General features: G+C 48.7%; 1 protein-coding gene across 3 annotated transcripts in view; it reads left to right on the top strand.

Annotated features, from left to right (window-relative positions):
* LOC138292044 (dehydrogenase/reductase SDR family member 4-like) overlaps positions 1 to 14939 on the top strand; it is a 628908-nt gene that overhangs the window by 199811 nt on the left and 414158 nt on the right. For all 3 annotated transcript variants that reach the window (XM_069230381.1, XM_069230383.1, XM_069230382.1), the window contains exon 4: positions 4035 to 4212. In XM_069230381.1, the coding sequence (XP_069086482.1) occupies positions 4035 to 4212 (178 nt within the window). The remainder of the gene's footprint in view (positions 1 to 4034; positions 4213 to 14939) is intronic.

Genomic DNA, 14939 nt, shown 5'->3' with positions numbered 1-14939 from the left:
TTCTTTTCATTAGCCACCAGGTGGACCATGTCCCTGGGGCATTGGGGACTTTAATAAGGATGGGCATATGGGGGCTCCCCTCCTAGGGCTTGCATTAACACCAGGGCTACCACCTTCCCGGGGCGATTAGTAAAATATGTGCGCAGGGCCATGCTGTCCCCCACCCTGGGGACCACCACCTCCCTGGGTCAAATTCCATTGTTTGTGTGGGGGGTGAGTGACAGTCTCCCCCACAGACCCGGGGGCCACTACCTCCCCGGGGTGATTAGTAAAATATGTGTGCAGGGGGTTCACGCTGCTCTCTGGGGACAACCACCTTCCTGGGCCAAATTCCACTGTTTGTGTGGGGGAAGCCCAACAGCCTCCTCCACAGGCCTGGGGACCACCACCTCCATGGGGCACTTCTTACACTGACGAGGAGAGGCAGGCAGGGAGGCAGAGGAAGCAATTGCTCTCACATAGAGGGAGCTGCTCTAGCATCTCCCACTCTGTGACAGCAGTGGTGCCTCCTGCAGGAGACAAGGAGCCAGCTGGGTCCAAGGGGGCCTTAAGGCCCGCCCCCACAGTCCCCAACATTGTGACTGGGTGTCCTGAGGAGCACACAGGTCATCACACCAGACCCTAGGGATGGGGTCCCTGGGGCCAAGATCAGCCTTGGATGAGGCTGTGGGACCCTCTCCCCCCCAAAGAAGTTAATATTTAGGCCTGGCCCTGAGGGATGGGGTCCCGGGGGCATAGATTGGCCTGGGGAGGTGGGCCACATGGCCTCCCTCCCCCCCAAAAATTAAATGTTTAATCCTGGCTCGGGGGATAGGATCCCCGGGGCTGAGATTGCCCTGAGGGAGGCCACAAGGCCTGCCTCCCCCCCCCCCCCCCCCCCCAAAAAAAAATTATTAGGCTGCGCCTCAGGGGATGGGGTCCTCGGGCAAAAATCGGCGTGGGCAGGGGGGCCATATGGCTTCCCTCCCCCAAAAAATGGTAAGCGTTTAGGCCGGGCTCCGGGGGATGGGGTCCCCAGAGCTGATATTGGCCTGAAGTTGGCGCGTTGCCCCACTTCCCCCCCCAAAAAAAAATTAAGGGGCATATTTATACTCCGTTTGCGCCGAATTTGCGTCGTTTTTTTCGACGCAAATTCGACGCAAAACTAACTCCATATTTATACTTTGGCGTTAGACGCGTCTAGCGCCAAAGTTCATGGAGTTAGCGTCCTTTTTTTTTTTTGTTGCGTGAACACCTTCCTTGCGTTAATGAGATGCAAGGTAGGCGTTCCCGTCTTAAAAAATGACTCCCAGGCATGTGCAGCGTTGGTTGGATTAAAGTATAGTAATGATAATTTCTTTACATTAAAAAAATATATAGAAATTCACTGAAAACACCAACGATATAGGGACGGTATAATTTGGAATTAGAATTTTTTTAAAACATACAAATTCACTTAAAAAAACTAAAGGTTACAGGAACGTTATAGTTAGGTTCACATGTTCAACGTACAAAACCATAGAAATTCACCTGTTATAGTTAGAATTATCTCAAGTAAGTATAACTAGAGTCCTAAGGTAACTATAACTTGAGCCCTAGCCATGCTCTGTTAATTACCCCACAAATTACGGCACTCATGACATCTTTGATAACATCATTGATAATGTCAATGTAATATTTGCAGTAACATTTTTGATGAAAAAACTATGCATGTTGGGGACGTGAGTTATAGTACGTTTAAAATGTGAACGTAACTATAAAGTCCCTGTAACCTTTGTTTTTTTAAATGAATTTGTATGTTTTTTTTAACTTCTATTTTCTAGTTATAACGTCACACACAAGTTCGGTACATGTGCTAACAATTGTTGATAAGACTTGCACCACACAGCTGTCCGTTTGAGACTAACAATCCACTGAATCAGCTAGTACATAATATTAAGATAGGTGACAAGGGCTTGATTTGAGACAGCGGTTTCTGGTGGAGGCCACTGGCACCCATTTTGGGGACAAGTACTTATTTTTCCTTAGCAGACATTTATAGAGACCAAGAGAGGGAAATACACACAAAGGGGAATGAAGGAGGAAGGAAAGACAGAATTCCATCAAGAGGGAGAAAATAGGGAATATCAAGAGTGAGATTATGGAGTGTTTGGCAGTGGATTGAGGAATAGGCAGCCTTGATATGCAGAGCGCTGACGTTTAATATCGTTGGTCAGGAGGTTCTGAGAGGAGCTTTGAGCACCGGCACTCTGGCCAATATTTTTGTGAAAATGACAGAGCGCGATGCGGCGGCAAACTTTTGAGCGCTGCACTCCGTCATTTTCACAATGCAGGGATGCGCCGTATTTAAGTGAATACGCGCACCCAGCTGCCAACGCCAACCCAGGCTTCCTTGCACCATTGTGCAAGGATGTCTCGGTTGAGGGGGTGTGATTGTTTATGTGCGGAAAGGTGTCCAGTCCTGCACATAAACCATCACTAATGGCGCTTTGGCACTTCTGTGTGTGCTGCAGAATGCAGCACAAACAGAAGTGTCAAATCTCAAATGATTGTTTAGGGACACCTTCGCGCACATTAACAATAATTTCTGGCATTTTGCTTTTTCTATGCGTGCTGCATTCTGAAAAACAAGGATAAAAGTAATCTGGTAAATCTGAGGCAGCGTTAAAATGCAATGGGTGTTACTGTGGCACACCCACAGCAAACACCCATTGCCCGTCCCTCTGATGCAGATAATTGCATCGGAGGAGCCCATATTTACAAGGAGGCTTTACTCCACAAAAGTGGCGTTACACCTTCTTGTAAATATGGAGCAGAGGTTAGCGCCACTGGAGCGTCATGTAAAATGACGCTCCAGTGGGTGTAAGGGCTCATAAATATGCCCCTCAGTATTTTACAAATTAAGCACTAATTTAATAATGTAAGATTTTTTTAAAGTAAACGTACACCCAAAAGACCGCAGGAAAGCTGCCTAAAAAGAGCATTGGTTGAAGGCAATTTCGAAGGCACACATTTTTTCCAGAAGGCATTGTGAAGAGACAACCGAGTTTCATTAAGGCAGAGCTTAACGGTGCACATTGTTTGTGCGGTGTCAGTCATTTGGTTCCCCCTCTCTTCCAGAACTGTTTTTTGTCATTGCTTTGCCTTTGCATGTTGCTTGCCTCAGTACAGTGTTTTCTGGGATTTAGTCATTTTCTTCAGGATTGACTGTTACTTTGAACACAGTCTCAGGATACAGCTAATGGGCTGTATGTCAGCGTGTTGCATACAGAAATACCGTTCTAGCATGCATATTGTGTACTAATTATCATTTACATTACGGTTGTCTCATTCACTGCACACTTTCTACTATTAACTCTGTTGGGGCAATATTTTTGTTGACGACATTTAAGAAACAAGATATGTGTCTGTTGATATTCTGATAACAAGCGCCTGGAGCCACCCCTTCTAATATGACTGTGGCTCTTGTGCCCAGGGCTGGCTTTGTCAACCCACCGTACCTTGCCCATGGTTCTAATTTATGTAGTCAGACGCTTTCTCCAAGGATATTGGCTGTACTATCAGACACTGCTTGACACCGAATCAATCGGATGTTGCTGTGTTCCTTTTTCAGAAATGACTTTGTCATTCAATGTTACTTGACTCAGTACAACGTTCTTGTGATTCAGCCCTTTCCTCACTGATGGACCTTGTCAGTGGGTTCTTGCTCAAACGTATTTTGGCCCATTTGTTGAGCAGTGAGTTTGCCGCTGTACAGCTGTTTGCCCAGCGTTGTACCTCATGTGGTCATTCACTGTCTTCTAACACTGACTAATATTCCGCACAGCCTGTTTCAGGACGTACCTCATGAGATTTTGCTCTTTATCCCTTGTTTGGCTGGACTATTATACACTGCGTGAGAAAAATGGAGTTCATGTTGTTGCTTATTTTCAGAAATGGCTTGGGTATTGCACGCTATTTCGCTCCATGTTGTTCTCATGCCTTCAGAATGGGTTTGTCGTTAAACGTCAGTGGGTTCAAGGTGGAAGTCACAATGTTCTGTCCCTGTCTTCCAGGATTGGTCTTGCCATTGCACGCCGCTTGGCTGAAGATGGCGCTCATGTGGTTATAAGCAGCCGGAAACAGGATAATGTGGAAAAGGCAGTGAAGCAGTTGCAGTCAGAAAACCTAAGCGTGACTGGCATCACCTGTCATGCTGCAAAGGAAGAGGACCGGGAGAGGCTGGTGAACACGGTGAGAGATTTCTATGCATGGATCTAAACCTTGACGTGCCACGTCCTTGAGGGTGTCTGCTGTTTCCAGGTTTAACCAACGTATATTACATGTTAAACTTTTGTGTAAAAATTCAAGACATCAGATTATCAACAAAAGATGAGAAAACAAAAAGGCCGAGGTTTACAATAAAAACATAAATTTTCTGTTACACAATTAAGAACTCAAACATGACCCAATAGGAAGGGGCATATACAAATTTAAATAAAGCAATGCATAACAATGCACGACTTAGACAAGAACATCTTATTGGAGGCTTTCTGTTACTCACAAAGTAAGGCATAACTTCTATGACTGGACTCAGTAGGATGTTTTCCCATGATATATGCATTTTTCCTTAAAATATGTTAACTCTGTTACATCTCTGAAGGCCAACGGGTGAATTATTCCTTTTCACCCAAACAGACACTAACCATTGCTGTCCTCTATTCAGTAGGAGTACTCTATATTAAATAAATGATGAACATACTTCGGAAGCATTTACTAACCACACGTTGGTTTATTTAGTTTATTAGGTATTATGATATGAAGACATGGCAAATCAACATTTTAAATTACAATTATCCTATCTATACAATTTTTTAAATAAATGCATTTTTACATAAACGAACAATAGATATATATATTTTCAGAGTATATAAGAACCTTTACACCCCCTAACACCTGTTCACAGTAGCTATCCACAAAAAGAAAGTCACAATTCACAAATGACAACAGTAAATCTTCGATGATTCTACCCAATCCAAGTGTACCACTATACTAAATAAATACAGTGTTTACTTGGGGCTAAAATATTTGAATTAAACCTACCCCTCAACAAGTCTCAATAGCATATCGACTAACTTTAACCAAAAGAAGCAAGATGTTACAGTGCGTGTAAAGCTTAGCAGCAAAAGACAAGTGCTTACAAAGGTCGTGTTAGGAGTACCCCACGGACCAAAGATCATATATTGTCTAACGGCAATTAAAAAAAGAAAACAAAATTAACATATATGTCATATTAATTAATTATATTAAAAGGTTAACCAACTTAAAAAGCGGAATACATTATCACATTCCTCTATTATTCTAAAACCCTCAAAATAAATAAAATATGTTTCATATTGCAAGCATATGCGTATTTACAAAACTCCAAGAACATTGCTTTAGTACCCTAGCAGCAGTTAACGTTTATATATAGTGCATATTAGGGTTACCGGTTACGACCTATCTCTGTGACCAGTTACCTTATCCTCAAATTTAACCTGTCAAAGAATTGACCTAATCTAAAAAATAGGGTTCACATTTCATAATAATATGCAGCAAGTTCGAAATTGTCCTGATACCCAAAACTCTAAAAATAAGTAAAGAACTCTTCTTTCTTGCATAAAAGCTGTGCAAAAAACTAAAATGTGACTCGGTGTCCAAATGCCAACTGTACAAAAGTGGCATTTTTTTTTTAGAGTTTTCTAGTAAGTTTATCGTCCGGTCTTCGAAATCGTCCAGTCAGTAATACTTGGCACCTGACCCAGTCTTAACTTCAACATCCACACTTTAATAATCCCAGACTTTAAATATATATTTAGGTATTGCTGCATTTTACCAAAAACTACAGGATGTGGGCCAGATGTGGACTGCGACCACAGTCCTCGAATCACATTAAATAGCTGTTTCTTTGCTCAAAACATTGATGATTGGCTTCCTGGATGCTCTTGACACAGCTTTTGTTTTGAGGCTACCATTGGGTCCACCAATTTTTTGATTTGGCCAGACTCCCCACCCATGGCAGTGAGAGCATAGAGTGAAGATATAACAATGTATCTAACTGTGCCTTTGGCTGGTTCCACAATCCTCTCCCAGTCGTTCAACAGCCTTTGTAAGTATTTGAATGTAATATTTACAAGACCTAAGTCCAATCACTGTGTGGAATTAGCTGACCCCCTTGGTAGACTCAGATAGCATTTTTATTTGTTCATTTTGGCTTTTTCCAAAAGTTGAATGTCCTTCCCTAACAAAACCATAGCACCACTGAGCAGAATATTGATAATTTTTGAATTACATGTCTCTCTCAGCAGCTCTGCAGAGTTATGACCCAATTACCTATCCGATCCGGCCAGATCTCCTGCCACTGTTGTACTCCACTATTCCAGCATACTGTGGTGTTTTTTAAAATTCAGAATTTGACTTACAAATCATGCCCAGATACTTATATTCTCTGACAAACTCTGCCCGTTGTCCATTTAACCATAGATTTTGCTTTTGTATTTTGGGCCATATCCTTGGGAAGGACATGGCTTTGGTTTTTGACACGTTGATTGTCAGGTTGTTCTTAGTAGGGTACTTTGCAAAAGCATCTAATAGTCTCTGCATGGCTACTAATGACAGATCCTTGAAAATCGTGTCCTTTGCATAAAATAGAACTGATATTGCAGCTTGCCCTAACTTTGTTGGAAAAGTCCAGAATTTGATCAAAGTTTCTTGGGATGTCTTCTATGTAGATAGAAAACAAAAGGGGATAAATATACTGCCTTGCTGGAGGCCATTTGGGATTTCAACTTTTTTAAACGGGGTTCCGTTACTTCTCAGCTCTAATTATGTCCAACAGCTATCATGTAGTTGGACTAACAGGGTCCGTAACCCCTTCACCCCTGGGATGCCCCAACTTTCCATTTTTTTTCACAGCCTTGGTCGATTTGTAGTAACAAAGTTGGAAGACAAATCAATTTCTGTAAAGTATATTTATCTGCAAGGGACCTTAATGTAAAACATCCATCACTTGATGCCTGACTCTTTCTGAAACCAATCTGCATCCTAGTGAGTATATTTTTCTCCTCGACCTCATCCTGGACATCCCAGACACCCCCCCCCCCCCCCCACTGCCACATCACTGACCACCTGAGAAACCTGCACTGGCTCCCAGTCAACAAGAGAATCACATTCAAACTCCTCACCCATACTCACAAAGCACTGCACAACACTGGACCAGAATACCTCAACAGACGGCTCTCCTTCTACACCCCGACCCAACATCTCCGCTCCGCCAACCTCGCCCTCACAACTGTCCCACACGCCCACAGAACTACAACTGGCGGTAGATCATTCTCGCACCTCGCCGCCAAAACGTGGAACACTGTTCCCACCCACCTGTGCCAGACCAAAGACCTCCTTACCTTCAGGAAACTTCTCAAGACCTGGCTGATCGAGCAGTGGCAGTACCCTTCCTCCCCTTCACCCCCCTCAGTACCTTGAGACCCTCACTGGTGAGTAGTGCACTTTACAAATTCCTGATTGATTGATTGATTCTTCCAGAAGATTGAACAGCATTTTGACATACATTTTACTGGGGATATTGAACAGTGTAATCATCCTATAGTAATAAAAGGATTTATTAGGCCCTTCTTATGTTTTGGAAACCTTATGCTACTACACCGGAACCCCAAAATTCAGTTTTTTTAATGACTGCCTCGTATAAGGGCATAAGAACTTGGGCCCTTAATGTGGAATTTATCTGTAATATCTGTGCAGATAGGCCATCAGTATCTTGAGCTCTCAATTTATTAGGCTCTTTATTTGTGTTTTAACCTCCTTAGTAGATGGAATCAGATCTTCTTGTGAAATGAAGCCTTGACTTTGTTGCATCTCATGGGTACAGAGCCCACGCCTCCCCCCACCACGCCCCTTAGCCCGTATACAATGTGGATATACATTCAACCCATGTTTCTTCACCAATGAGGATGGAAATGATCTTCTTAGTGGTAACTAGGGTTTTACCAATCAGGTTACAGATGTTTATTTTTAATACAGAGCCGCAATCTGTAATACATTACTTGGTACAACCTGAAGGAGAGAGACAATTCAGTAAGGGGTGTGCAAAGCGGAGGTTATGTAATAAGTAAAAAGATCATGGGTTAGAGACATTGACAGCGGAGTCAGGCAGTTAATAATTCAGTAAATATGAGAGTAGAGGAGTCCAAATGTCTGGACGTGGAAGGGGGAAGAGAGGTATAGAGTTCGCTCATTGGGTCAAAATAAATTAGATAATGTAACCAGTCAGCTGTAGTGTTTTTGTTACTGCTACCTCACAACATAGCAACGCGCCACTTAGCCAGTAGCACCACCATCACCGAAAATCATCTGTGCTGGTGCAGATAGGCGGTTTGACATATCCTAGGGGTGCTAGGATGGGTTCAGGGACAAGCATTTGGTCCAGCTTGTCTGAGAGAGGTAAAGATATAGGGGATCATTCCAACCTCGGCGGTAAAAGGTGCTTACCGCTGTGCAGAAGACCGCCAGAACACCGCCGCGGTAAACCGCCACGGTCATTCTGACCCACAACAGGCAAACCGCCAAAATACAGACATCCACAAAAGTCCGCCACACCAAAGGCCAGCGAGAAACTGGCGATGACCAAACCTCCACGTCACGCCAACAGAAATACGCCCACACTATAACGACACACGAATCCCCGCGGTGGTCTTTCAACCGCGGTATTCCATTGGTGGTACACACCGCCGCGCTCAAAATACACACACACTTACAAAACACAGCCCCATTGGACAATTCGAAATACACACACCTGATACACATACACACACCACTCCCACACACCCAATACAATATAAAACACACACCCACATCACCCACAAACCTCCACTCCTAGAGATTCGTGAACACGCACCGAGCAAAGACATCCGAGCACCCAGACGCCCAATTCACTGTCACCCAGCAATATTTGCACGCACTGCACACAACACAACAATACACATCACCACACTTAGCACCACACAATCCACCCTACACATCACCCACACCACCCCATGGCACCGCAAAGACACCCCAGGGTTCTCTGATGATGAACTCGGGGTCATGGTGGAGGAAATTGTACGAGTAGAGCCACAGCTGTTCGGGACACAGGTGCAGCACACCACCAATGCCAGGAAGATGGAGCTATGGAGCAGAATAGTCGACAGGGTCAACGCTGTGGGACAGCACCCAAGAAATCGGGACGACATCAGGAAGAGGTGGAACGACCTACGGAGGAAGGTGCGTTCCATGGTATCCAGGCACAACATCGCGGTGCAGCGGACTGGCGGCGGACCCCCACCTCTTCCCCCAGAATTTACAACATTGGAGGAGCAGGTCTTGAACATCCTGCATCCTGAGGGCCTCGCAGGAGTAGCTGGAGGAATGGACTCTGGTAAGTCTCATCTTCACTACTTCATCCCCCCACCCCACCAGCATGCCAACTTATACCCCCACCCTCACCCCCACCCCCATCACACCTACTCCTTGCAAATGTCTCACCATCACAACCCACCCATCCCAACACCAAGCCCTGCATGCGTCCACAAAGCATGGACACCCATCACCAAAGCATGCCCACTGCACATACACCTACAACCCCCCCCCCAAAACCACCGTCACAACAGCCCCCACAAAGGAATGCCAGCCCTGGGGTATACGGGCACCCACCCATTGCACGCCATGGCACACACAGAAGCAATAACCATACTTTTGTACCCCTGCAGGACCCGAACGCCAGGTCACCGCGCAGGAGGGTCCACAAATGTCCACTCCACCCCCAGAAGAGGCCCACAGTGAGGACAGCAGCTCTGTCTCCCTGGATCTAGATGACCAGCCCGGTCCATCGGGGACCTCGGGACAGTCGGTTCCCCTCAGACAGCCACAGCAGACCTTCCCCCCCTCTGGGAACACCAGCACAGCACCCACCCAGCGGGCCCATACCTCTGTCCCCAGGACACGTCAATCAGCGGTGTGTCCACCACTACAGGGAACCCAGGCTAACCCACCACCCCAACAACAGGGACCTGGGGGCAGCGATAGTGGCCACACGGTCCAGGTGTCAGAGGCCCAGGGAAACAGGGGAACTGGGAGGGCTGCTGTGCGACAGGGGGGGGGACAGGTCCAGGGAACCCACTCTCCACGAGGCCCTCTCCTCCATCATGGGAGCATACCACCACTCCCAGGAGACGATGGCGACGGTCCTGGCCAGGTTTCAGGAGATCCAGCTTCTGCAGGAGCAACAGTATATGGGGTTCAGGGAGGAACTAAGAAACATCAGTTCCGCCATGGGCACCATCGTAGTGGCCCTGAATCAGGTAGTCACCACATTGCGGGACACTGTGGCACCACAAAGGGCCCCTGACACTAGCATGGACCAAGAACTGCCTACCACCTCCGCCGGCACTAGTGGACAGGAGGCCCCGACACAAGACCAACAGGCCACCAGAACCCCACCCCCAGCAGAAGGAGAACCACACCCGCAAGCGGGCCCTGAGATCCAGGAAGAAGACAGAGTAAGATGTCAAGACCCCCGCCAGCAAAGGATACCGCCCTGATTGTCATCCCACTGTCCCACATTGACACCCTGTCCAACCTTAAACTGCCCCTGCTCCACTTTCCAGAGGCATTTGGACAATGCACCTGTGAAACTGATAGTCTGGACTCTGCCATGGACAATCCTCCTCCATCACCCCTCACCGATTTGCAACCACCCACCAATTTAGAGCACTTGAATAAACACACTTATTGCACAAAACAATCGGGAGTCTGGCTGTGATTTTGAACAACTGTAATAGACATGACCGTGCCAAAATGTACATTTACATTGTGATGTCAACAAACCGCTGTCACACAGCTGTAGTCCATGGGGAAACAAAGCAGATGTCACGCAGTGGGGCCCACATCTCTGAAAATGGAAGGGAAAGTCACAACACAGTTACCATACACTGGGGGAAAAAGTCAGACAGTAGAGAGGTAGCAGTCTTCAAGTAAATGTAATATGCCGGTGTGTACTCTTAGCTGTGTGTCATTGAAAATACTGCTGTATTACTGTGTTCCTGTTCTCTATGTCGTCCTCTCCGCCTTCCTCCTCTTCACTCTCCACAGGCTCCACAGCTGCTGCAACACCACCATCTGGACCATCCTCCTGCAGAAAAGGCACCTGGCGTCGCAAAGCCAGGTTGTGAAGCATACAGTAGGCCACGATGATCTGGCACACCTTCTTTGGTGAGTACATTAGGGATCCACCTGTCATATGGAGGCACCTGAACCTGGCCTTCAGGAGGCCAAAGGTTCGCTCGATCACCCTCCTAGTCCGCCCATGGGCCTCATTGTACCGTTCCTCTGCCCTTGTCCTGGGATTCCTCACTGGGGTCAATAGCCATGACAGGTTGGGGTAACCAGAGTCCCCTAATAGCCACACCCGGTGCCTCTGGAGTTGACCCATCACATACGGGATGCTGCTATTCCACAGGATGTAAGCGTCATGCACTGACCCAGGGAACTTGGCATTAACATGGGAGATGTACTGGTCAGCCAAACACACCATCTGTACATTCATGGAATGATAACTCTTCCTGTTCCTGTACACCTGTTCACTCCTGCTGGGGGGGACCAAAGCAACATGTGTCCCATCAATGGCACCAATGATGTTGGGGATATGTCCAAGGGCATAGAAATCACCCTTCACTGTAACCAAATCCCCCATCTCAGGGAAAATGATGTAGCTCCGCATGTGTTTGAGCAGGGCAGACAACACTCTGGACAACACCTTGGAAAACATGGGCTGGGACATTCCTGATGATATGGCCACTGTTGTTTGAAATGACCCACTTGCAAAGAAATGGAGTACTGACAGCACCTGCACTAGAGGGGGATTCCTGTGGGTTGGCGGATGGGTGACATCAGGTCTGCCTCCAGCTGGGCACACAGTTCCTGTATAGTGGCTCGGTCAAGCCTGTATGTCAGTATGACATGTCGTTCCTCCATTGTCGACAGGTCCACCAGCGGTCTGTACACAGGAAGATTCCTCCATCTCCTCGCATGTCCCAGCGGACGCTGCCTATGAAGGACAACAGTGAGCACAGAGTCAATCAACCCACAGGTACGTTCCCACAGTTTGCACATAACACGATTCCCAATGCATTGAAAGGTTAGTATGAGTGTTGATGCAAGGCCTACGTATGTGTGACGCAGTAGAAATTAAGGCATGTGGGCCCTTGAAATGGCGGCTGCCTGACCTGTGAAGTGCGACAGTGGGATGTGAGGTCAGTGCGCTGGTGTGGCACACCGTGGCGGTAGGCGGTCGAAGACCGCGGCGCAAAGCCGCATTGGTTAACATTGAACCCTATGGGTCTCAGGAGCCAATGACGATGTGCGCCGGCGGTCGCGGTACGCACCGCCGCGGGCGTGATCGCCATTTTCTATCTGCTTAATTACTCGATACCTGATCTTCCACAGGAGAGGACCTACACTGCAAGTGCTGCTGTGACCTCGGTCTGGAAGAAACAATGGCTCATGCGACTGGGGAAAGGGCCCCTGCCTTCACTGCGGAGGAGTTAGAAAAACTTGTGGATGGGGTCCTCCCCCAGTATGCGCTACTCTACGGTCCTCCAGACCAACAGGTAAGTACACTGGGACCATGCTTAGTGGGCAATGCCTGTGTTGAGTGGGGTGGATGAAAGATGGTGGGGAGGGGAGCGATTGAGGCATGCATCAAACGACAGATGAGAGCATGTGCCACATGGCAAGGGTGTGGATGGGGGGGGCCACTCACATCGAGCATGCAGAAGGTGATGACTATTTTTCTCTCCCTGTACATGTCACATAGGTCAGCGCCCACCAGAAAGTAGCTATTTGGCATGCCATCGCCAAGGACGTCCGGACCCTGGGGGTCCACAACAGACGGGGCACCCACTGCCGGAAGAGGTGGGAGGACATCCGCCGCTGGAGCAGGAAGACGGCGGAGGCTCAGCTGGGGATGGCCTCCTAACGTGAGACGGGTGCCAGTCGTACTTTGACCCCCCTGATGTCCCGGATCCTGGCGGTGGCCTACCCCGATTTGGATGGGTGGGTGAGGGCATCACAGCAGACACAAGGGGGTGAGTACACTCTCATTCTGCTGACTTTGCGCGCAGTGGAGGTGTCTGGGTGGGGGAGGAGGGCTGTGGGTATCCCTAGGCCAGGGCGATTTCTGTAGGCTAGGCCACTCCGTAAGGCATGGCCCTGTGCCCCCGCACCTCTGTAGGGTGCCAAGTACAGGTATCCATGGCCCTGTGTCATCTATGTGTGCAGTTGTCGTCCATAGGCTTGTAGGCCATGTCCCACGGATTGCGTAGTGGACCCCAAGTGCGCGGCGTAGTGCAGGGGGCTTCTGTGTCTGTCCTCTCCGCCAACGGTGTCGCCAATGCATGCACTCAACATGTCTTTATTTCTCCCCCCCACCCTTTTTTGTGGTCTTCCTGTTCATGTGTGCATTAGCATCATCAGGCGGAGAAGTGGCATCGGAGCACGAGGGAGCTGCATCCCACATGGCCCTGGAGGGCCATACAACGGAATCCGAATACACCAGTGGGACGGAGGGCGAGGGGAGCTCCACAGCGGGGACCCGTGCTGATGTCAGTGACAGCGACTCGTCCTCTGAAGGGAGCTCCCTTGTGGTGGCGGCAACATCCGTGCCCCCCGCAACAACAGGTACAGCCGCCACCCAGCACACCAGCACCGCCCTCCCAGCAGCCCCTCAGCGTTTGCCCCGTGCCCGCTCACCCAGGAAGGTGGGCATCTCCTTCGCCCCAGGCACCTCAGGCCCTGACCCTGTCACCCCTGCTGCCCTCAGTGAGGAGGTCATTGACCTCCTGAGGACCATCATTGTTGGGCAGTCTACCCTTTTGAATGACATCCAGGGTGTAGAAAGGGAGGTGCACCAGAGTAATGCATACCTGGAGGGCATTCATTCTGGTCAGGCTGCCCATCAGCGATCGTTCAACGCTCTGGCCTCAGCACTGACGGCAGCCATTGTCCCTGTCTCTAGCCTCCCCCTCCAACTTCCTCCACCCATACCCAATCCCCTGTACCTCTGCCTATCCCAGACACACCATCAGACCAGCCTGCACACAAATCAACACCCAAGGGAAGCTCATCCAGACATAAGCATCACACAAGCATTCACACAAGCACCATCCCCATGCAGACATACCAACACCCACTGCCTCCACTGTGTCCCCCTCCTCCTCGTCTCCCTCCTCCCTCCCTGTCACGTCTCCACTCACACTTGCATGCACATCTTCAGCCACTACGTCCATCACAAGCACACCCACCAGAACACTCCGCACACGTGCAGTCACCACCCCCACTACCATTTACACGTCCCCTGTGTCCTCTCCCAGTGTGTCTGTCACCCCCTTTTCCAAACTACACAAACGCAGGCAGCCACCCACCCAACAGCCATCCACCTCACGACAGCATCCAGCCCAAGCACCTGCACCCAAAGACACCAGACAGAAAACTCCTACAACCACAACCTCTTCCTCCACTCCCATACCTACTACACCTACCCGTCCCTCTCTTTCTAAACTTCTTTTCCTTTCCAAACTTGACCTCTTTCCTACAACTCCCCCACCCCGTCCATCTAGCAAGACTCCAGTCAGCACCTCAGCCACCACAAAAGCGGGCCCTGTGAAGACAGTCTGCCATGGAGTCCCCCACCCTCAAGGCAAGACAGCTCAGTAGGGAGCCAAGGCACGGGCAGCCCACCGCCGCAAAAACATGCAAAAATTGTCAGTGGTCGGCGCAAGAGGCCTAAAACACCTGGAACAAAAATCCCTACCATGGCTCCGGCAGGGAGTGTGGTGCCACCTGGCACACCGCCAAAGGTGGGGACGGGCCACAGGCGACCAGGGAAGGCTGGG

The sequence above is a fragment of the Pleurodeles waltl genome, chromosome 4_2, assembly GCF_031143425.1.
Source record: "Pleurodeles waltl isolate 20211129_DDA chromosome 4_2, aPleWal1.hap1.20221129, whole genome shotgun sequence".
NCBI classification, from domain to species: domain Eukaryota; kingdom Metazoa; phylum Chordata; class Amphibia; order Caudata; family Salamandridae; genus Pleurodeles; species Pleurodeles waltl.
Note: the sequence above shows the minus strand (reverse complement) of the source record. Positions and strands in the feature narration are given on the sequence as shown.